We start from the raw sequence: 22,669 nt of genomic DNA on the forward strand, positions 1-22,669 counted from the left end.
ACATCCAATTAGGAGGAAATATTTCTCACAAACATGGACTTGCTCTTCTCCTTGTAATGACATAGTTCTGCAATCCAGGAAACAGTGCTGCATGGTGTCCATGTCCACGATTTCCTGATGTGGGAAAAACGTGTGGAAAGCATCTGGAGAGGAGGAGACCCCCTTTACCAGCTTGTTTCCTGTAAGCGAAATTGGAAGACCTTGTCTGTGCAAATAGATTTCAAAATAGAGTCTGCCCTTTGACTGTCTCCATAATTACACAGCGCTCTCTGTATTTTATTTGGCTGCCAGAGCAGTTAACCCCTGGAAGTAAGGGGCTGATGATGGCGTGACCAGCACGGGTATGCAGACATGACCATGTGAATACACTCTTGTTTGGAGAAGCCTGTCGTTAAGACCTTCTTACAATATACTTCTACCAAATTTGAGAATTATCATGTGTTGGATTATGTTGATTAAGATACATTATATCCATAATGTGCAGAAAATGTGGAGGTATTAGTTGCAAAAAAGGAAAAAAAAAGTGAAACAAAAAAAAGTTCTTTCTTGGCTTTGATGTAATCAACATCTGTCAACAGAATGAATTTGCTTTTGTTTAATTTCAAGGGCTCTTGTCCTTCTACTTTGCCCAATCAGTTTCAACTTCTGCCTCAGGCATTTCCCTATGTTGTTCTTGGACTTTTTTCCTTTTTTTTTCTTCTTTTTTTTTAGCAAATGCGCAGGTTATTGCATCTGAAATGTGAGCTGCTCTTCTGCTACACAGGTTACACAGAGCTGGAAAGGACCTTTAATCTTTCCCATCCTATTTTAGAAGCTTGGACATACCTTTGCAACATGAGGGGTTACAAAGTCAGTGTTTTATTAGACATAGTTAAAATTACAAGTAAAGGTCTTTCAAATCACAGCCATTATTTTGGATTGAAAAATGGGAACATTTGGTAATTAGCAGTAAGAACCTATGTATTCTTACCTAGTTGCATTGGCTGGATTCCATATATTGTTACCCTTAGTGATTTTTAATACCTCATTTTAACTTTAATCCTCAGAAGTTTCAGTAAAATGAGTATTTGTACAAGAACGTAAATTATAGTAGAGTATTAAAATTATCTGACAAGCCAAATGAAAGATCTCTAGTGTTTCATGTCCAAATGAGTATATATTAAGAAAATCTCTACAGTCATTCTTTTTTCAGTTTAAAAATAAAGATTAAATCACATATTTTGAAAAGAGTTGTCAGAACAATGCTTTTGATGTTATTAACTTTATCAAAGAGCGAGTTGATTTTATTTCCTAAATAGTTTGGGGTGTTAATTCTTGTAATCCTAAATAATTTTGGTACTCTGCTTCTGTTGATGCTGTGACTAAATTATTTTAAAATATGTTAATTTATTTCTTGTCTCTTTTAAGATGCACCCTTGTATTTATTGTAGCTCAGAACTGTCATGAAGTTTATCAATTGGTAATATTTTTGTTAATTGCTTGGAAAATTGAAATTTTCATGAATAAATATGAAAAAAATGGTTGCTAACAATCACATTTGATGAATCATGTAAATGAGCAGTTTTTTGCCCAGCTACCCCACACTTCATTCATTGGAAACATAGCTTGATAAATTGCTGTAACTGTTAAACAAGAAGCATTAGAAAAGGGCTTATGTGAGAGTTCATTTCCAACATCTCCCGTTAAAAATACTTCTTGACCAGAGGAAAATCACATTTAAATTACTAAAATCAACTTAATTAAGGGTCATTAATAGAGATACACATAAAAAACTCTCCACTCTAGGAGTGAAATGGGAGCATTTCATTATATAGTGTAACATGCATGAACAGATAACAATTAAAATAGCCCTAGAGTAAAAGGCTAATAAATATAGGGCACTCTGTGCTGCAAAATCAGTCACTTAAAAATGCTCCCACCCATCATAATTCTTGAATGCCATATTCAGCCCCTCTGACTGACTCATTTAAATGGAAAAGAAATGTAATTTCCACACAAGATAAATTCATCTGGTAATTCAGAAGGGCTCACAGTGCATATTTCTATTATTAATCCAGATGAAGGTCTGGAAGGTGTGCTGAGGAATCCAGCGGCTCCGGCAGGACGTGCGCGCACAAGGATTGCACAGTGGGATTCACTGGCGGCTCAGCAGAGCATTGTCAGTAATTTTCTGTGCTCGATGCATCCGAGCTGCTGATGTGATTCAGTAACACTGCTGATAATTCTCCTTAGTGCAGCTGATAGTAAATATTCTGTTGCACATGGCAGGTGAGGTAGCCTTGCTGTTGGGATACAGAATAAACATGTAAAGGGTCAACTTTGTATGCCTGGCTGTGCTGGGCTGTTACCAGCTTACCCAGCTTCACACACCATGCTCTCTGGTGGCTCCAGTTTCTGCTGGAAGATGTATAAATGCCATGTTTGTGAACTATCTTACAGTAATTAGTATACACAGAAGGCTTAACAAAAGGATGTGCTTGAGCACCAGTGTTTCAGAAGTAAAGGCAATGAGAAAAGCTTTGATGGGTGTAAGGGGTGGGGAGGAGGGAACCTCTGAGCCAGACTTGGAGAATACAGACAGTTGTTCCTGTCTCAGGTGATTGATGATGTTGCTATATCGAATTAGCTGGGAATATGGGAGCTCGAAAAATAAAAGGAGCTGTGGAGGCATTAGAAGGCCTTCTTAAGGAAGGAAGTGTGTGGATGGAATCCAGATTTTCATTACAGACCAGTAACTTCATTGTATTTTAATGCCATTTTATTTAATTTTATTTTTACTTTGTAGGAGAATGTTTTCTCTTATAATTTTTTATATTTCAAATAAAGGTTTAGTTGCCTTGTGTTTATAATTCTTGTGATATAATTTAGGAATTGTATTTTACAATGGTGATACTTATTTGCTTGTCTCATTTCATCTGTTCAAGTAGTAGGTATTTTTGTATGCATCTGGTTTATAATGAGTAGTTAGTAGAATAACAACAGGCTATGGTACCTTATTATCCTGTTATTTTGTGACAACACTTGCAGTGTATCTTTGGGAGAATAGAGGTAAAAATTTTATTCTGAATAAAACATCCCTTCTGAATGTGAGCTAGTCAATAGACGTACACCCATGGATATGGTTTAATGTATTTAAGAGTGTGTATTTGGGGGAGCGCATTGGGAATAATTTACAAGCACACTTTTACCATTCTTCCCCAGTTAAATTGTGGCACAGTAGACAAGGTGCCCAGGGAGCATTCTGGGCATCAAGGAGAGCGTTTAAAATGCATGTTCACATACTGATGTCCGTGTGGACTTCAGCTAACCACAGCAGTGAGTGTGGGATTTTGATATATTTGTAGTACCTTTAGCTGTGCTAAGAGCAAGGTACTTCAACAGCACTTCGTAGAAGAGGCAACTTGGCTTACACTGTCAGAGTGATTGCTACTTCTGATGGCCCAAAAGTTGCTGCCTCAGCAGATTCTGTGCTTCCAAATTCCAGAAATGAGTACAAACCAGACAGGGAGTTTGTAGGATGCTTTGGGTTCTTCAGACGTGCTTACAGTTGCAGTTTAGGTGACCCTTTATCTTTTTTTTGTATGTTTGGGTGATTATTGTTAATTAGACAATGATTTTTTTTCTTGTGGAGGAGACTCTAGGAAAGGAGATTATGAGTCTGCTGTTTAAATTCTACTTAATAGGCTACCAAATCAATCCAGCCCACTCTTAACTGCTCCACTTCCCTGGAGGCACTTGCTTCTGTTTTGAAAAAGGTAGCTTCCATTGGGTACTTCGGTTATACTGAGAGCTGGATGTGAACCTCAGCTCCACTTTGTTATTTATCTACAAGTAAAGCTAGCAATCAACAACAACCAAAACAAAAAAAATTAACCAAGCAAAAAACCCAAACAAAACAAATGAGCAAAAAAACCCAACAACAACAACAACAACAACCACCAGTAAATATTTGCATGACTAAAAGTTTCTACACCTAGATTTTAACTTTTCAGATATTAGAACGTAAATGTAATTCTGATCAGTGCAAAGAGACAGTTGGGAACATTTCTAACACAAACCTGATGCAACTATTTCATTCAGTCTGGGCTTGGGGCTCCAAAGCAGTGCATAACTCAAATCTTCTGTATGTCATGGAATACTGTAAAAGGGCTGTCTTAGAAAGATTGCACATGTGGAAGGATAATATAATTTCTGCATCTGAACATGATAAATGAATCCAAAGGAAAGGAAGAAAGGTACAATAGAATAAAAGCATGCAAGATAAGAAGGAAATTATTCTGGAGATAAATATTTTTACTTACAAAATTTTTAGTTACAAAATATGCAGTAGACTAATTTCTTAATTTCTGTGATACAAAAATCTTTAGTTACTTCTGTTTAAACTAAACCGTTTTACTGAAGAATAATTATTCGTCAGGATTACTTGCCACAAGATTGCTCTGTATTTGTATACATAATGACATTTTTCAGAAGCAGATCAACTATTACGTTAAACTTATGTTTCACAAAAGAACCAATGTTTATATTGTGGAACATTTGAGTAGTGGAAATACACACTCTGTAATTGTAATGTAATTGGGCATTGTCAATAATCCTTTTGAATTTTCTGGTTTTGATGTTAGCATTGTCTTTTGTGGTGCATTATTTTGGTTTTGATGTCTCTGAGAGCCTTTGGGTCTCAACTGCTCTTTCTTTTCTGTTTTTTCCTTTTTTCTTTTTTTTCCTTTTTTCCTTTTTTGTGGGGGCAGAAGTGTCATTGCCCAACTACTAAGTTTGAACTATGAAACTTTCACCCCAAATTCCCATGCTAATTAAATTGAAATCTGATTCAAATACTCCAAATAAATTGCAAATTTTAATCCCTTCAATTACTTCTGGCCAAGATTAAAAATAACTCCTGAAGTTTCTTCTGGTGCCCCCTGAACAAAAGGACCTGCTCTTTGTGTCTTGAGCAACAAGACAAAGATCAACATTACCTCTGTCATGCTCAAATATGTGACCAATTCTGCAGAAATACAGCTGAAAATATTGTATGAAATAACATTAAATCTTCTTTGTTTTTTTTTTTTTTTGTCTTGTTTTCTTGCTATTGTGCCTTATTAACTGCTTTGCCAAGCCTTCAACAGTGCAGCTGTGCAAATTGCTCCAAGCAGAGGCCAGTTAGGGTATCACTCCTGTCTGTAAATGGTGGGGAAATTTACCCACACTGCTTTTTAATGCATCAAACCAAAACTGATTTGGTATTTTATAAAGCTTCAGAATATTACTTTGAAGGTTTTTTGTTCTCATTCCTTCTTGTTCTTTCTGCTCTTAAACAGTACAAGATTTGAATTACCCTCAGCAACTACATGAGTTCTGTGGTTTTTTTTACATGATGCCCTTCTTTTTGCATACTCTCCATTTTGTAATGTGGAAGTAGAAAAAGAAATTTAATAACTTTTAATTTATCTCTTAACAGGTTCTGTGACTGGCTGCCACATAATCTTTCCTTTGTGCAATCGTAACTACCTGCACAGGCACTCAAGCAATCATCAGCAAAGATGCTTCTTCTTTCAGGGACAAAGAAATGCTGCTTATAGTATAGTTTGGCCAGCCATGGTTTCTCCAGCTCACCAAGTTCCTAAGGTACTGCAATTGCTGTTACCTAATCTGTTCTTCAGCCAGTGTAGAGTTTGACTGCAGTCATGATCAAGTGTATTTGTTGTCCAGCAGCTGGGGGTTGGATCACTGTCCTGTTGCTTGGTCTGGTATTTGAAATAGGAGAGCTGATGTTCAGCTGTCTACCATGTTAAACTCAGTTATGTATTTAGTTATGAGGGAGTTCAAACCTGGGGCTTGTTCAGTTATAGTAGAATAAATGTGAATATTATAATTATCTGTCGAAAATTCTGGGTCCAGATTATTGTTTGGAGCAATTGTAGACAGTCTTACCAGAAGTCAGTAGGAATCATTCATGATCATCTGAGTCCCCTTCTGTATAAATCTCCAGTAAGCTAATTATAAAAATGCTTATATTTTGCTGATGGTTTTATTATTTGGTTATGTTAGAAAGAAAATGTACAATACCTGCTGGTAGCTGTCCCACAGCCCCACTGTATGGTTTAAACTTCTCTTTTTTGTGCCTGAGTGTTCTTTTTCCTTGCAACATATATTTTTGTTTTTATTTACTTTAGAGCCAAAAGGGACTTTTTGATGAAAATGCAAATTTAACATGTGCTCCACTTCTGGTTTCCTTTTTTTCCTTTTCTTTTTTTTCCCCTGTTTAATTACAGCATAGAGATTAACTGTTTAGTATCTTTTCTTTAGCCAAAAGAAACCAAAGTACCCTTTCTAAACAGTGCTTCACAGGATGTGCATTAGTACTTCTTACAATTTTGTTTTTCATTTTAATATAGATTTCTTATGCCAAATATAGGGCCAAATATACTAAAAGTTGTTAGATAGGAAATCATATAAGAATGGTGGAAGTAGGGCTCTTATCCCCAGAGGTTGTGGAAGCTCTCTGTGCAGGGAGAACATAGGGTTACATGCTCTATATATTTTCAAAAGCTTAAAAATCATAGAATTAAAAAACTTTATTTTCTGTATCTAGATGCTTCTTTTAGATAAAGAGAAAGAAATATATTGTCATAATGAAAAGTTATCTTCCCACATCAGAGTTCTCAGACATCTAAAAATCACTCCATGTCTATGAACTCTGAAAACTTGAGGGCAAAATTATTGCTTTCATTCTGAATATGCCAGAAATCACACTGAAATCACAGTGTTTTTTAAGATGTTGGTGTGAAACTGTCCACATAGATATTTGTATGTATGCTGCTTTGGGCTTTTCCCTTCACAGTTCTTAGAGGTCAGTAGGATCATGTCTCAGTTAATAGGCAAGTGCCCTCCAAGAGGAAGGCAGGGGTGATACTGTGTATGGAGTTGCTAATCCAACAAATGGTGTTGTTTTGTTGTTGTTTTTTTAACTAAGGCCCAAACTACTGCAATGGGACATTGTTAAGGTTGATATGGCATTAATTTTAAAGAAATGGGAATCTGAAATCCTGTTGGCAATAGTTTGCCAAATATACTTTCAGTTTTTATCAGATTAGACATAAAATACCTGTAACAGTCTTCCTAAAATCCCAGTAGAGTTCATCAATTGCCCCATTCTTTGTTACTCCAACAACTCCTGTTGTTGTATGGTTGTTTTGTGTACAGCCAAAATGCCTGCTTTGTTTTCTGCCAGCCAGCTTGACTCAGTATTTTGTGAAGTCAGTGCAAAACTCACCCTGTGGCCAGCATGGCAGAAAATCAGCTTGGCTGTCATGGGCAAAGGGATTCTTCTGCAGCCAGTGAAATAGTCCAGGACCTGCTGAGAGAAAGTACATTTCCAACTCCGTGCAAGACATTGCTATTCTTATTAGCTTTCATGTTTATAAACATAATTAAATTCTTGTGGATTTTTAAAAATCAGATATTAAATTTCACCTCAAACAATGGCTGAGAAGTTCTTTTGTGGAAAAAATGAGGCTTATTACACTTCCCTTGACACAGCAAATTGGGATGTCTTTGTGTGATGTTGTAGGTGGACAAATTTGGACACAGCATATGAACTAGATTACTGTGTAAAAATCTCTGTATTAAAATAAGTTAAATCCTAAGGTTCTTAGTCAAAAAACAATCTCATGGATTTCTCAATAAGAGTTTTATTTGAATGAGAAACACGGGATTTGATCAGGTTTAATTTTGAGACTAATTCTGTATGTTTGTCCAATCACTTCCAGTGTTTAGATGCCTTTTGTAAAAAATGTCCCTCTTTGCAAAAGAAAATGAAGAGTTTTTAAGTCTTTCTCCCAGTTTCCTAACTTGAAACTGTCTGTGCTGGAAGTCAGCTGCAGTATCTGGGGTTTCAGCACTGGAAGGCTAACAGACTGTGTAAGTCAGTAGTAACAGGCAATGTTAAGTTCAAAAGGGCAGTGGAAGAAATACTGAGGCAGCCTTGAGGGTTTGCCCTGATGGCTTAGGAAGGTCGATACTACGACAGAAAGGGCAAGCTGCCATGAAGCAGGAGGCAGTATCTGAGAAAATGATCCCATTGTCATGCTCAGTTTTCTGATCTTCATTTTCAATCCTTTTTCTCCAAGCACATAAAGAAGCCAGACTATGTGACGACAGGCATTGTACCAGACTGGGGAGACGACATAGAAATTAAGAATGAAGATCAGATTCAAGGGCTTCGTCAAGCTTGTCAGTTGGCCCGTCATGTCCTGCTTCTGGCTGGAAAGGGCTTAAAGGTAACAATTACAGAAGTCCCATAACAGCTTGAGTGTCTTTGTTTTCACTTATTTGGGATTTTTTCCTACTTTTTTGTTGTTTTAACTTTCCTATAATGTGTATCCAATTTTAAGTTTGATCCTGAAAAAATAAGGATTTATTAACTTTTGATTCAGTTCTGCTTATTTATTTCTGTACTTTGGACCTACATAGTGTATAGTTACTGACTGGCTCAGGTGTAATATCTCAGTGTTTCTAATCTCCTTCACTTTGGATTGTGTCAAATCCTAAAGCACATGCCACATTTTCTCCTTTCATTTCGTGACCCATCTACCTCATATGTTATTCTTCCCAGCTCTGCATGTGTACGAGCCCACACTTGGTCTGCCTCCTCCATTCCTGTCCATCCTTCAGCCCTCACTGTCCTGTGGGATCCAGTATGTCTCACAGAGCTGCCATTGGAAAAAACAGCTGCCAAATTCTACACAATTTTCCAGAGTGCATTGATAATAAACCCTCATGATTTCCAGAAATGTTCCTACAGTATGCTTTTTAGGATACCTCCCATGAAAAAATGTAGAGGGAGGAGCCTACTACCAGGTTTTGCAGATGAAGAAATGCTTTTTTAGCCTTGCCTTGGTATTTCATGTAATAGCATATTGGATAAGGTGAAATGGGTTGAGTAGCTATGAGATGCAGAGGTAGATGGGGACTGTAGGTCAATGCCATTGACTTAAAAGGGGATTTTTCTTTCAGCTATCATCACTCTTTCACAAAGGTTTAGTTCTGGAGCTGGGATGGCAAATAACAAAATTGCCTGAAGCTTTAATCTTACATAGCTTTGTGCATGTTTAACTTTTTAATGTTCAGTTATTTTTCAGTACAATAAAACTTATTCATTTAAAGGCATATACATACTCCAAAGGTTCAGGGTGCAGTGTGGGTTTTGAATGAGAGCAGTAGTTCACAAATACTCTTTGGTTGTTACCATGTGTAAACACAAATGTATGCAGTATGGTGTAGTTTAAGACACAGTTCATATTATGTGCCAAATCATACGTAATAGCAAAATACTACACACACATAATGAATGTTTTGAAGCAAAAAGTTATATAAGTTAATAATTACATAACCAGGACCTGTATAACTGGGAGAGAGGTGGCATTTGGAGTTGCAATGCTGAGAGTACAGCCCAAGTTAGTCACAGACTGATGGCGAGCTCTGTTTTACACAAGTAAGTGTTTGTTCAAGACTCCCCTGAGTGTGAGGATGCTCCAAAACTCTCCCTCATTGACAGTGAGCATCTTCTGCTTTCCAGCCTGTTGCTGCACGTGGTCAGTTTATACCCATCTGTTCTTGTGCCAGCACTGCTCTGTAATTCAAGCAGTTTCCTGCCTTTCCTTGTGTCTTTCCTTTTATGCAGGAATAGAGCTGTGCACCAGACTAAACAAAGCAAGCTCTTTTACCCTTTTCTCATAATCTGAACTCTACATTCCTATTTTACCTGAAGAGTCCCATCCCTCCACTTGTTCCTGTTATCTTGCTGAACCCACCTTGCACACAGTCCTCCAAACTGGCTCTTGCCTGTGCTTTAGCTAATGGCAGTAAGATCCCCCAATATAACAAAGGTGCATTATAATCCATGGATACAGAGAGATATATTTTGAACATGGTTTTGATGTTGCCATTACTGCCTGTGGGATTTCAAATTACAATACAGTATTATATATGATAGCTTTCCTGGGTTTGAGTAACAGATTTTGGGAATAAAACCGCAGATTCTTTGACATGAAAATATTTTATTATATACCATTGAATTGCCCTGTTCCGAATAAGTGATTAGGGGCACAGCAGGTGCCACCCCAAACTTGCCCAGCTAGCAAAAGTATCTTTAAAAGTAAAGCACATACTGTTAAAAGCAGAACTTTTCACAGGGTGTAAGCCATGCAGAGACCAGAGATCTGTCTGCTGAGTATCCAAAAACTACATCAAATTGCTTGAGCAGAGCAGCAGTAGGCAGCAGCCAGCCGGGTACATAGCAGTTCAGTTTGTCTGTGGGCTAGAGATGAAGATGTTTCAGCAAAGGCAGGAGGAACAAACCTGTATTTATCCAGAACCAGCATCTGCTGTGTCCAGTCCAGACAGCCTGCCAAGGCTGTGGCTGCCATCCCAGCACTGAGGCTGCCATGGCTGCTGCAAAGCGGGAGCATGTGCAGTAATTCCAAATCCTGGTCTTGAACCCACGTTCATTGCTCCTCACCTGCCCAACAACGTTTCTGTGCTGAACAAAATTCAGCTGAGTAAACAGACCTGGTTTTATCCTCAAGTGCACTCTCCTGTATTGACTGTGCATGGCCACGCAATATTTCTCTATATAACTGTCTCCAGCACCACAGCCTACCTGTGTTTCACATGTTACTCCACAGTCACAGCCACTGTGATATTTCCTTCAGTGTGCTAAGAATGATACTCCATACAAAGTATGATTTTCAAAGGCTCAGAACTCTTTCAAAGCAAAATCAATTTATAGAGGAACCCTCAAAAGTACTCCTCGATTAGAGAGGTTTCCTTACCAAATTTCAGCTCTAACCATTCCAGTTGATCCAAAAGAAAAGCAAAAATAATGTTGTTTTATGCATGTGCACTTTGCACTCCATGGACATCCAGAAAATGGCTGAATGATTTATGAAAGGGTTTTTTTTAATATGTAAAATCTTGAGGAAAAGATTAATCTAGAAAATATTAAACATAAAAATGAAGGTTTCTAAAAATGATGGGTCAGTACTTGCAGATTCATAATGATCATCCAGGCTATGGCAACTTTAAGTAAATTATCCTTAAAATTTGAATCTAAATATTTCAATGTTTTGAAAAAAAAAATAGGAATACCTGGAAAACAATTTCTTAAAATGCTTGAATACATTTTGGTGAACGCACTGGGCAATTATAAGAATTAATATCCTTTATTTTACAAATAAAAGGGGGAAATAATGTTTTGTTTTAAGGGACTGAAAGCATTGAAAGAAGATATTTCTGTAGCAGCTACTGAAACGATGCCATGGGAAATTGGTGTCTTTGAGAAAGTAGATGTGGAAAAAAGAACAGAAAGGAAGTAGGCAGGATTTTAGGTTTTCTAGGAACATTTGAGTGCTCATTTCTAATGCATGTTTTATTTAAAATCTTTTCTTTTTTCAGAAAAGAAAGTCCATACATCAATAAAGTATATCAGACAGTATAGTGTTTTGTATCAAAACAGTATATTTGAAACGTCCAATATTTCATTGAAGCTTGGCTGCAATCATATTCAATAAATATAAGAAACTCTCTTTGCTTTTTTAACAGGATTTTATGTTTGATATTTTAGGTTGGCATGACAACTGAAGAAATAGATTCCATTGTTCATCATGAAATAATCAGACAGAATGCCTATCCATCACCTCTGGGCTATGGAGGTTTTCCAAAATCTGTTTGTACTTCCGTAAACAATGTGGTGTGTCACGGTATTCCTGACAGGTATTTCCTCAATAATGTACATTTTGCGACTGGAAATTAAAGTGTTAAACTGAAATTAATAAATTGTATCTAATATTGAATAAACTTCAGCTTAACTAAATGTCGTTCTTAAACACATTGTAGATGCAGAACATGTTACTCTATGATGCTGACAGCTATTATAGAAATATATGTGAAATAGGAAAAAAAATATATTATCCTGTTTGTCCAGACACTTAAAGAAAAATAGCATATTGCATTTTGACTTTAGTGTGTGTGGGGAAAAAAACCCAGTATGGTCTGATTTTTTGTTCATCCAGCAAAATAAGTATAGGCTAAGGAATAAATATATTTGAATTTATGTGGGATTTTTTTTTTTATTCTCAATACATTCAGCTACTCACAAAGTAAAATATGAACCCTAGTGAGAGAAAAAGAATAAATATAATGGTGGATTTTTCAGGTGTTGATATGTTTTTCGGGTAGTTGTTTCTCATTATTTTATATTCAGCTACACTTGTTCTCTAAATAGTCAGAGCTGAACATTAAAAATGGTTATTCTGTTTGCTTCTGCCTTCCTCCATCACAAAATATCTACCCCTTGATTTTTTATGTATGTGTCATTAGGTGTTTATTCTTATATTCCCTTTGTTGGGAACTGTCTATCACCGTTATTTTTTTTTTCTGTTTATGTTTCAGTCGACCTCTTCAGGATGGAGATATTATCAACATTGATGTCACGGTGAGTAATTCATATAAAAAATAGTCTTTGATCAACTTTAGAATCACTAGTAGCAACAGGAAGAATAGTGGATTGGAGATGGGGGATGCACAGATGGATGTGCTGTTTACTTCTGAGCCAAGGCACAAGCAGCTGGTTTCCTTTTTTGTTTTTAACTGTGTGTTTATTCCAGCTAGACCCAGGCCTGACTTGAATTTAGGACTGGAATCAGATGCACTGAGATCAATGTTGGCCTAAGTGAAATGTCAACCCAATCCTGCTATGTGTCATGTTTTTGAGAAGGTGTAATTGTTATTGATCCACTGTGTAGTTAATGCAGAGCACCACAGTACTGGGCAGCAGCTGAAGATAGATATGTATGAGATGAGCTAACATGAAGAAAGCCAGCATTTTTCCTTCACTCTGCCAAGATTGATCTTCCTCTTCCTGCTGATTTTGAGTGGGGCCTGACATTATCTTACTCTGTCATTAGAGGCTGCATTGGCCTGGGTATGTCAGTCTATTTGGACAGCAACTCTTTTGCTAGCAGTGTTCCCTACATTTATTAAAATCCCTGAAGGTAGTGTTGTGTTCCATTTCTGGTATAGAAGCCCTGAACCTTTTGAACAGAAACAAATAGTGTGATATAACCAGGACTTAATATTTCCAGGGAATCATCAATTATAGCTATTTAAATAAACACAGGCTGGGTTTTCCTAGGAGCAAGAAAGCACAGGAACTGGAAACCTAATTCTCATTTCATTTAAGAAAAAAAAAATATATATGTTTTGTAGAAGTATTTTTTCTTTTTTGCTCTGCATGTTTTTATTTTTTTTAAGTGCTGTTTATTTCTAATATGAACACAGATGTTTTTTGAATCCCACCATTATTTTGCAATAATATGTCACATACAAGGGAGTAGAATCTCATAAAAACAAGCTTTTAAAATCATTAAAGAACCTATTGGTAACTTGATACTACTATCATACTGGCAGAGTGAAGAAATCTTTAGCAGACCTACCTCTGAGCATGAGATTCAAGCTTTCTAAAATATTTTTTCTATTAAAATTAGGGTCAACGACCTTTTTCCCATTATATACGCACATGTGATCCAAACTGGATTTCGTTTGCCTTGGGTTTTTGATCTTTTTAAATTCTTTCCCATCTCCATACTTTTTAATTGTAGAATTCTGACTAGCAGGTTTACACAGTGCAGTCTGGCATTTTTAAACTTCATTTTTTGCCTTCATTTTTACTGGTGTGAACTGGTGTTGCTTTGCTCAGTTTATTAAACTAAATCAGTTTGCAACAACTAAGGATTTAAATCATATTTCTTTGTACCTCCTTAAGGTTCATTTTACTTTTTGTTCAGTCTGTCAGGATAATAATGATACTGTAGAATAAAAAAGTATCGACTCGTATCACAGATACTTTCCATGAGAAACTAAATGAAACTTTTTTCTATTAACACAGTGTCCATGTCTTGTCCATTCTGCTTTACAAATGTCTGACTAAATATTACTGGCCTTTTTGCAGACATATATTTCTTTGCTTTTAATTTACTCTCATAAAATAAAATAAATCTTGACATTCCTGTGAATGTGAAGATTCTTGCAAGGATGGCAATTTCTGACTACCCTTGTAAGATTTTTTTTATCATTTAAAACTGAACTGTGCTGTGTATGATAATTGCTTAGTCCAAAGCAACTGAGGAAAAAATCCTACTTTTCAGCATTATTAACTGATCTCTTAGCTTATTTTTAATGAGCAAAACTGGGGCATTTCACAGCCTCACGGAATAAAAATCAAAGTAAATATTGCACAACAAATTGTTTATAATTGTGTACAGGTTCTATAAAGTAATTAAATAATACTCAAGTTGTTATGTTTAAACACCTAGCACTATGTACAAATTATCTGGACAAAAAAAGTCCATTTTAGGACAATTAAGATGGTAGCATTTCATAGATGAAATACAAATTTTATAGGCTTGAAACATGTAGACTTGAAAATGGGTTTTAATATAGAGACAATAGTGTTATCCATTACTGGATCCTCAGCATAGTGCAATTTTCAGCCTATTGTTACCAGGTCAATGTTTCCTACAACTTGGTTCTTTCACTGAATTTTAAGGAAATAGTATGTTACAGTTGCTGTGGTTGTAGTTTATTAACATCAGAAATATGTAATTGCAGCTGATGGGCTGCAGTAATTATTATTTGGTTTGTTGTTGGGTTTTTTGTTGTTGTTTGTTTGTTTGTTTTGTTGTTTTTTTTTTAACTTTCCTGTTACGTTTTAAATCTGTGTTTGCTTTTCCAGGATGATGATGTCTAATGTTGGGGGTTTGTGTGTTTTACTTGCTAGAGCTAAAAACAAACTAGTTTGGTTTAAGTATGAACTATCTACTTTAAAACCTGCCCAATGGGCATTAAATAAAAAAATAAAATAAGATTTTGTGATAGTCTGAACTGGCAGAGGAAGGTGTAGAGCAGAGGATTGCAGCTGCTTTTTGCCAGAGCGGTGGCAACAGTTAGGCCCTTGCTGGCACTCACCTTTCTTTAAAATACCCCTTGCTCCTAGTGGCCTGCATTTTCTTTGTATCTCAGCCTGAAGACAAACCTGGCCTTGGGATAAACTGTTTGTAGCATGGAGTTTTTGGGATTGTGGGGTTTTTTTTAGTTTGGAATCAACCAAAAAGAATGTGAGTCTGTCTTTCCCAAATAGTTTGCCAGTGGCAAAAGTTCAGTGGTTCGAGCTTGGTGAGTAATTAGTTGTAAAAGGATAGTTTCCCACTGTTTGAGGGAGAAAAAATGTTTAAGAAGATCAAAACTGTACACCATTATAATTTGTATTTTTCTAGGGAAATATCACTTAGTCTTACAATTATGGGCCTGCCTGCCATGTGCAGGGCTGCAAACCCCATTTTAATGGTGTGTTGCAGAGCTCCATAGTGCATAGCCAGGATCTCTTGTGATCAACAGAGAATTTCAGGAGAGCTAACGTTTAAAACCTATAAAATGTCAAAAAGAAAAGAGAAAAAACAGTATGTAATTAATTCAACAGCATGTTTCATTTTCAGAACATGAAAATTTTCAGTGCCACAACAGTACATTTATTCTATCAAAATTTATCTCTGGGAATCAGAAGTAAAATCCAATGATAATGCCACATTACAGCTTAAAAATTAGATTCAAGAAAACCTGCAACAGCTGACTGGATTTGGTCCTTGCTTTCTGTGGGGTTCACTCTGGCTGTTGGTGGCAGGGTATGGCTCTCACCTCAGAGCTCCAGCGGGGGCTGCTGACTGCGGACATTCACCTCCCTGCCAGCCAGCAGGTTCCCCCGTGCCCACGGCCAGCGCTGGGGCTCAGTCCCTGCCCCTCTGGGGTGCAAGCAGGTCCCTGGCTGCAGGGCCGGGGGCCAGGATGGGTGAGCACCCGACAGCCCCCAGGGCCTGCTTCAGCCCATCCACGGCCGCCACCCATCTCGCAAGCAGCCCAGTTATCCTCATGTCCTGTGGCTGAGCAGTGTCACTGCCTGGTGCACTGCTGGGCACTGATGCACAGCTTCTGCTTTTCTTGAATTTTTAATTGGCAACATTGGTAACCCTTAGGCACCTTGCAGTCTTCCAAGCTTTTTTTTTTTTTTCTTTTCCTCTGCAATGTTTTGCTTTTCCAGTCTTGCAAATATGACTTACCTGTCTGTCTGTTGCAATATATCGCTTGTTCCTAGAAAGAATGGATTTAATTAAGATGATGATTTGTTTCTGGATGCAAAATGAAAAAATGTCTTTACGTTTCTGCGTATGTTTAGGTGTATTACAATGGCTACCATGGTGACACTTCTGAAACCTTTTTGGTGGGCAATGTGGATAAATCTGGTGAAAAGTTAGTGGAGGTTGCCAGGAAATGTAGAGATGAAGCAATTGCAGCTTGCAGACCAGGGGCTCCCTTCTCTGTAATTGGAAACACAATCAGGTAAGCCTTATATTGACAAGTAAAAGGAGGGCTGGCAAATGGGACAAAGGTTATTGGTGGTTTGGTATAAAGCTGATGACATGTTTTATGATTCAAAACCATCATTTCAGTCTGATATCAGTATGTGAACTGCCAAGCTATAATGTTGTTCCTTGGGTAAGAGGTATTTTTTTTAAAGTGAATTACACTAGGGTCAGCAAAGATAACTGTAGAAAAAGACAAATATATTCATAAAGTAGATTTGAATTAACCGATGTAATTTGTAGTGGGCTTTTGTTTATTTTTTATTTGTGTGTGACAGTACACCACATCTGTCTAACAGTGTAAGACAGTTAGAAACCATTGTTTTCATTGACTGTTACAAAGGAATTAGTCAATATAAATAAGCTCTTTGTTTAAAAACTACGAAAATATTTAACTCGAGAGCTTCTGATCTTACAAAGAGCAGTGCCTGCTAACGTCACAGGGAAAAAAGAGCTGACATTCAGAGATTTTTCCCTATTTTGCATCTCTTCTAGCCTTCACATAAATGCAGTCATGACTCTTCTGCTGATGGCTTTAAATAAAAATGTGCCTTAGTTTTTTGAAAGTACCTATGGATTATTTTAAAATGTTTGCCAAAAGAAAGAAATAGACATATATCATATACATTTCATTAAGCAATACTTCTTCGGACTGCTAATGGTCCCAACAAGCTATTGAATTCATTCTGATTACTTAAAAGCTGCAAGGCTTAGTCACCTTGAAAGGATGCTGCCTTTTTTTTTTCTTTGTAAATCTTCAAATACTTTAAGAAAAAAAGAGAACGGCAAAATATCAGTTAGATATATTTATAGCTTTAAAAATATTGTAACAGAGTCTGAATCAAACTTTAGTAAAACCTCTTTGGGTTATATCTGAGAAGCTTTTATTGAAGACTTTGTATAAAATTGTGTTTTTGACAGTTTTAAATTATAGGCTAACTAGCCTGGAGAAAAAGGATAGTGTCTTTCTGTTCTTTCATAGGAAATGTTGAATCAGACCCCTACTGGGAAAAGAAATTTAATGCATATCTCACTATCTTACTGTCCATGAATATAATAGAAGTGAATTCAAAATGTAGTTTTATTTTTGCAAATGGGATGAGTCGATAGATGCACCTCATATTTTTGAACACCTAGGGTTCAACAAATTTACTGGTGGTGCTCTTGCATTTTAACAAAATTTATTCTTGAGTAGAAGGGGGCACAGAACACTGGATTCTTATTCAAGCATTCTATCGAGCTCTGCATTCATGGCTGTGTCTAAAGGGCATGTCAGCCTTTGATTCTCTCTGAGAGGTAATTATCCTTTTCCTGTCACGGAACAACAAATGATAGCTAACTACAGAGGCACATTTGCAGTAGTCACATTCATCAACTGCAGAAAAAAAATTCAATTTAATTGTGCAACACAGCTGCACATAGGCTTTTTGAGCATTTCTGTTGTTCTCCCTGTCTTGCTATTCCTCCCTCCAGATCTATTTTTTAAACTTTTTTTTTCTGGTTATTTTTTCCCCCTTTTTGTCTCTTCTTCCATTTTTACTCTCTGTACTTTCTTGTTAAAGTAATTTTCTTTTGTGGCTCTCATTCTTTTTTCCCCATTGAAGGCTATGAATGTAGAAAATTATCACAATTACTCATATAATTGAGCCTCTTTGTAGCAAGTGCAACTCCAGTAGCCTTTCTCCATCATGAAAATGGTTTCATTATAGGGTTTTTCATATTCTCTGACACCATCTACACAGAGGAACAGGCGTGCAGATGAGATGTACTAGGAACAGGGTAGATCAGTAAGGTCACAGTAGGAATAATTAGCTCTGCTATGGAAAGAGCATCTAGGCCTTTTACTGCTACATAAATGTACTGTCCATGGCTTTTAGTCACAAAAAAACTTACTAACAAATGGAGCTCCCGCCTACTACTTTGAAAAAAAGATTTGTATCAACACTACAATTTTCCATCATTAAGACTAATAACACAGAGCCTAGTATACATCAAGGGGAATAAAAAGAAAAATCTCACATTCAAGTGGCGGCTGGGTGCTGACCTTTGTTCCCTTTTTTTGTGTTCAACTTAACTCTTTACAAAAAAGAGCCACACGCCACACCAACATGCAGGTGAACTCCAGCTAGTGCTAGCAAAGCATGGCATTCAGTTGGAAAATCTGATAAATCTCCATGCAGGATAATGCATTTCATTACAGATTCACGACATTAATTCTAGCTGTTAAAAAAAAAAAAAAAAAGAAAGAAAGAAGAAGAAGGAGAAGAAAAAGAACAGAGTTGAATGTGACATTGGATTTTTGCTATGTTGTTACAGAGGTCAGTTTACTTGCAAAATGTAAATATATAGTCAGTGTCCCCTTTGCAAAGCAGATTAATTGAAGCTAGCAGCTGTTCAAAACTGCATATAAAATAGCAGGTCATTAACTTTATTTCTCAAGATTTTATCGTGTTGACAATTTAAATGTACTGATTTGTTTAGAACTACTTTAACACTCCCTCTGCTGAAAGCTCACCTTGGCTTGGTGAAGCTGTGTGTTTCAGGTTATTTGTCATTTGACATTTGCTTGCAGACAAGCTTATAATACATATTTTTTTATATATATATATATATATATATATATATATATATACACACATTAAAATCTCAAGTTTCACAAGAATTAGATATTATAAATGCCTGAGAACAAGTACTGACAAGCTGAAAACATTTAGGTCTATCAGAATGGAAATGGGTCTAGGTTTCTTTCATCAGTTTTTCTGTAAAGATGCTCCAGTCATATGCAGAATGTATCTTATGCACAAATAATGAGAAGATTTCCTTTCTACAGCAAGTTTCAGAATAATTGTATCTCGGAGTAAGTTTGCAGTCAATATTCTAACATAGTCTTTGTTATGGAAGCTCAGTAGCTGATACTGAGTATTTAATTGATAGCAGTTCATTCTTCTGTTGGCAACAAGGTGCAAATAAAAGATTGCATGGGTTCATAAGTTACTTTGCTTAGAAAAATTTGGGGTTTTGCTACCTCTTTCTACTGGAAGGCATATCAAAACTATTGGTCAGTTCCAGTGTAGATGGAATTGGTCCCAATGGTCCATTTTCTTCTACCATTTTTGATGTTTTCAGACAAAAATGTATCTAGTTTGAAATCTGCTTTTTAGACAGTGAATCTAAGTGCATGAAAATGTTATGAATGTAGAGAGCTAAAGAACTTAAAAGTGATGTTGTTAAATAAACCAAATTTCAACTCCTACAAAAAAAATAGTGATGAAAGTATTAATAAATGGTTTAAAGTGTTTAACACATAAGTATATGTTTTGATATTAATTTAGAACAATATAAAGCAGATTTTAAAAAAATCTGTTTCTATCAGATTATGCACATTTAAACAATAAGTGGCTCAGGCAAAATAAGTCATTTTAATGTCATCTGTGATAGATTTTCCTTGACAGCTACTGTAAATTACAATTACACTGCTTCTCTCTGCACTTGAAAGTAAGCATTGCAATAAATTATCTTTTATTTCAATCCATCATGTCTGCTTTCAGAAACAGGGAACCTCAAATAAAAGTTCAGCACTATTGTAAGAAAAATACAGTAATTTGTGTTCCAGTTTGAAACTAAAATGTACCTTTCTTTCAAAAAACAATTGTTGATTTTCAAAAATATTACTAATTATACCTCAACATTTATTGTCATTACAAGGAATCCCTGAACTTGTGCATTCCCTCAGTCTAGGTATACTATTTCAGAAAAAAACCACTTGAATATTTTCCCTGTATAATTTTGTAATTCTCAAATTAGATATTATGGCACTATTCAAAATAGGTATTTTTATCACAAATAAATATAGCTTAGGATGAGTCTGGTTTCAATACTTTAAAAAAAAACCAAAAACCAAGTATGCCATTCAGTGGCCATTTTGCTAATAATATAGCTAAAACAAACATGATTACTTCTAATTTAAAAAAAAAAAATCAGATTCCTATATAAGAACACGATTATCATGGGGGTGTTACCAGTTTGAGTGTTTCTCAAGTATATATTCACTGCCAAGAAGTGTAAGACAAATTTGTTTAACAACTTCAGCCATTCATGTCATGCTGCTCTGCAGGACTGTTTTGGATAAAGTTTCATCCCTGGTAAGAGAAGCTGGCACTGTGGGAGAAGCATCCCTGGCTGAGATCAGTTCACCAGGATGCTCATCCTTGGCAGCAAAGCAGTCTGTGCCATCTTGTCCTATCAGTCAAATTCTTCCTTCCCTTGTGCCACCACAGAGCCCAAAGAAGCAGTAGCTATCAATGCTGAAAATGGGATTATTTCACGTTTTTTCTTTGGGAAGTGCTAAGAATACTAGACCAGACCTACCTTGAGGAAAAAGTGACAAAATTTGGTAAAAATAAAAGAAGATGCTCCTCTAGGTGCTCCTAGAGGGTATCTGCACAGGACAGCCCCCTAAGGAAATTTTTTAACCTGCTTTTCAGCTTAACAGGAGAGATTTATCACCCAAGAGCTCCTTTGAGGGGAAGCTTGAGTATCGGGGAAAGCTTTCTAGAGAGTCAGTCCTGCCTGTTCCTCCTTTGTGGCAATTTCCCTGTTAGGCTGCTGTCAGGACAGCAGTGCATGTCTCCACACTTATCCCTCCTTTCAGAGAATTAGCTGTTGTCTGGCAACATGGGAAGAGGATGCTCAGATGGCAGCTGACACCCATTTCTCCTGTCTCCACTCTCCGAAGCATGACACCACCGTATGACAGACTCTGACAATGGCTCCAGGAGGATATCTTGGCCCTCAGTGATGTTCCTTTACCAGCTGGGTCACTGCTGATCCATCCCAATGCCAGACACTTGGCCTGGCTTTGCCATCAGCAAAAGAAAAGCAGCACTGCAGCTACTCTTGACTCTGCAGCCACTGGGTTGGAATAGATGGCAGCAAAACATAAAATCAAATACTGGGGTCACTAAATAATTATGTTTTTAATCCTGCCCAGTTCACCTCTGCCCAAATATGCAACAAAAATCAATATGTGTGATAATAAATGTTGTCAATGGGTATTTTTAACAATTACTATTCTGAAGAAATTTTTTTTTTTCTCTTGATGCTGTCTTGTGATGTGTACCTCTGCTGCCCCAGCATTTGCTCTGGAAATGATTTGCTGGGATGTGCCCCATCCATAGGGAACTAGCAGCCTGGCACATCCTTTCCCACAGCAGATGCCAGGCAGCCCAGCTCAGCCACAGCCAGCCTCTGCCTCCTGCCTTCACTGCTTTCCCACTTGCAATCAGGGCTCCTCCAATATCTAAGCTTATGCTGTCTGCAAGAAGCATTTGATGAAATTGGGGCTGCAGTCTTGTAAGATTGTCTTATGGGAAAGCCACAAAGAAAGGCCACCACTGACAGGTCCTGGGCTGGGCAGTGAGACCAAAATGTTGAGCTGTTGTCAGCAACAAATGGTAAATGTGTGCAAAAATGCTCCACTCCCCGGCATCTTGATTTTTGGATCAGATTCCACAGCTTGGGAATCCTGGAGACCAGAGAGGCTAAGCAAGACCAGTAGTTCAATTTGCTCTTCTCAGAGCTGTTTCAAAGTTACAACCAACATGTTCATTTACAGGATTACCTTTGCAAATTGTAGCTAGGATTAGCAGATTTGTGTTTTTTTGTTATGAAGACTGTTTACTGTAATTCCACAAGGATTTAGAGCTCACTGGAATTTATTAAATACTCCAAAGTAAAGCTAGTAGTTGTGGAGAGAAACGCCTCATAGGACCTTCTGAAGTGCATGCAAATACTAAAACCAGATTGAAAGTGGCTGAGTTTCAACGTACAGCTTATTTTCTGTGTGTCACTTCAGGTCTGTTGACCATGTTACATTTTATGTAGAGAATACCAAGACTCTGTATGTAAACAAGAAGGAAGAAGGAGGGGCATGGTGTCTGTCAGAGTAGATGTCAAAGCCCTGTGAGCTCCAGGATCCTTTCCAGGGTCCCATCTGACCACAGACAGTAACCACTGAAGTACTGATGCTAACAGAGTTGTTTTCAAGCTGTTTGGCAAGAAAGTGGTAGAATTCACCATTGAGATGCATATGAATAATTTCTTTTACTGCAGGAGGACAGGTTACGGTTGTAACACTGCCTTCTGTGTACCCTGGTGCTTGTGCACTTGGTGCCCAACATGCAGCTCCTGCTGCTACT

The 22,669-nt window shown here is 37.0% G+C and overlaps 1 protein-coding gene and 1 long non-coding RNA gene across 3 annotated transcripts in view; one reads left to right on the forward strand and one right to left on the reverse strand.

The window, feature by feature from the left end:
* The window catches only part of METAP1D (methionyl aminopeptidase type 1D, mitochondrial), a 44,928-nt gene that overhangs the window by 17,735 nt on the left and 4,524 nt on the right, over positions 1 to 22,669 (forward strand). For both annotated transcript variants that reach the window (XM_058840273.1, XM_058840272.1), the window contains 5 exons: positions 5,459 to 5,625; positions 8,130 to 8,279; positions 11,624 to 11,772; positions 12,451 to 12,493; positions 16,286 to 16,449. In XM_058840273.1, coding sequence (XP_058696256.1) covers positions 5,459 to 5,625; positions 8,130 to 8,279; positions 11,624 to 11,772; positions 12,451 to 12,493; positions 16,286 to 16,449 — 673 coding nt within the window. The remainder of the gene's footprint in view (positions 1 to 5,458; positions 5,626 to 8,129; positions 8,280 to 11,623; positions 11,773 to 12,450; positions 12,494 to 16,285; positions 16,450 to 22,669) is intronic.
* On the reverse strand, positions 2,062 to 10,490 carry LOC131579823 (uncharacterized). Its single transcript, XR_009277777.1, has 3 exons — positions 10,360 to 10,490; positions 7,274 to 7,354; positions 2,062 to 2,282 (listed from the first exon to the last, which is right to left on the reverse strand). It is a non-coding gene; the product is annotated as an uncharacterized LOC131579823 (long non-coding RNA).

The sequence above is a fragment of the Poecile atricapillus genome, chromosome 5 (assembly GCF_030490865.1).
Source record: "Poecile atricapillus isolate bPoeAtr1 chromosome 5, bPoeAtr1.hap1, whole genome shotgun sequence".
In the NCBI taxonomy this organism is placed as follows: domain Eukaryota; kingdom Metazoa; phylum Chordata; class Aves; order Passeriformes; family Paridae; genus Poecile; species Poecile atricapillus.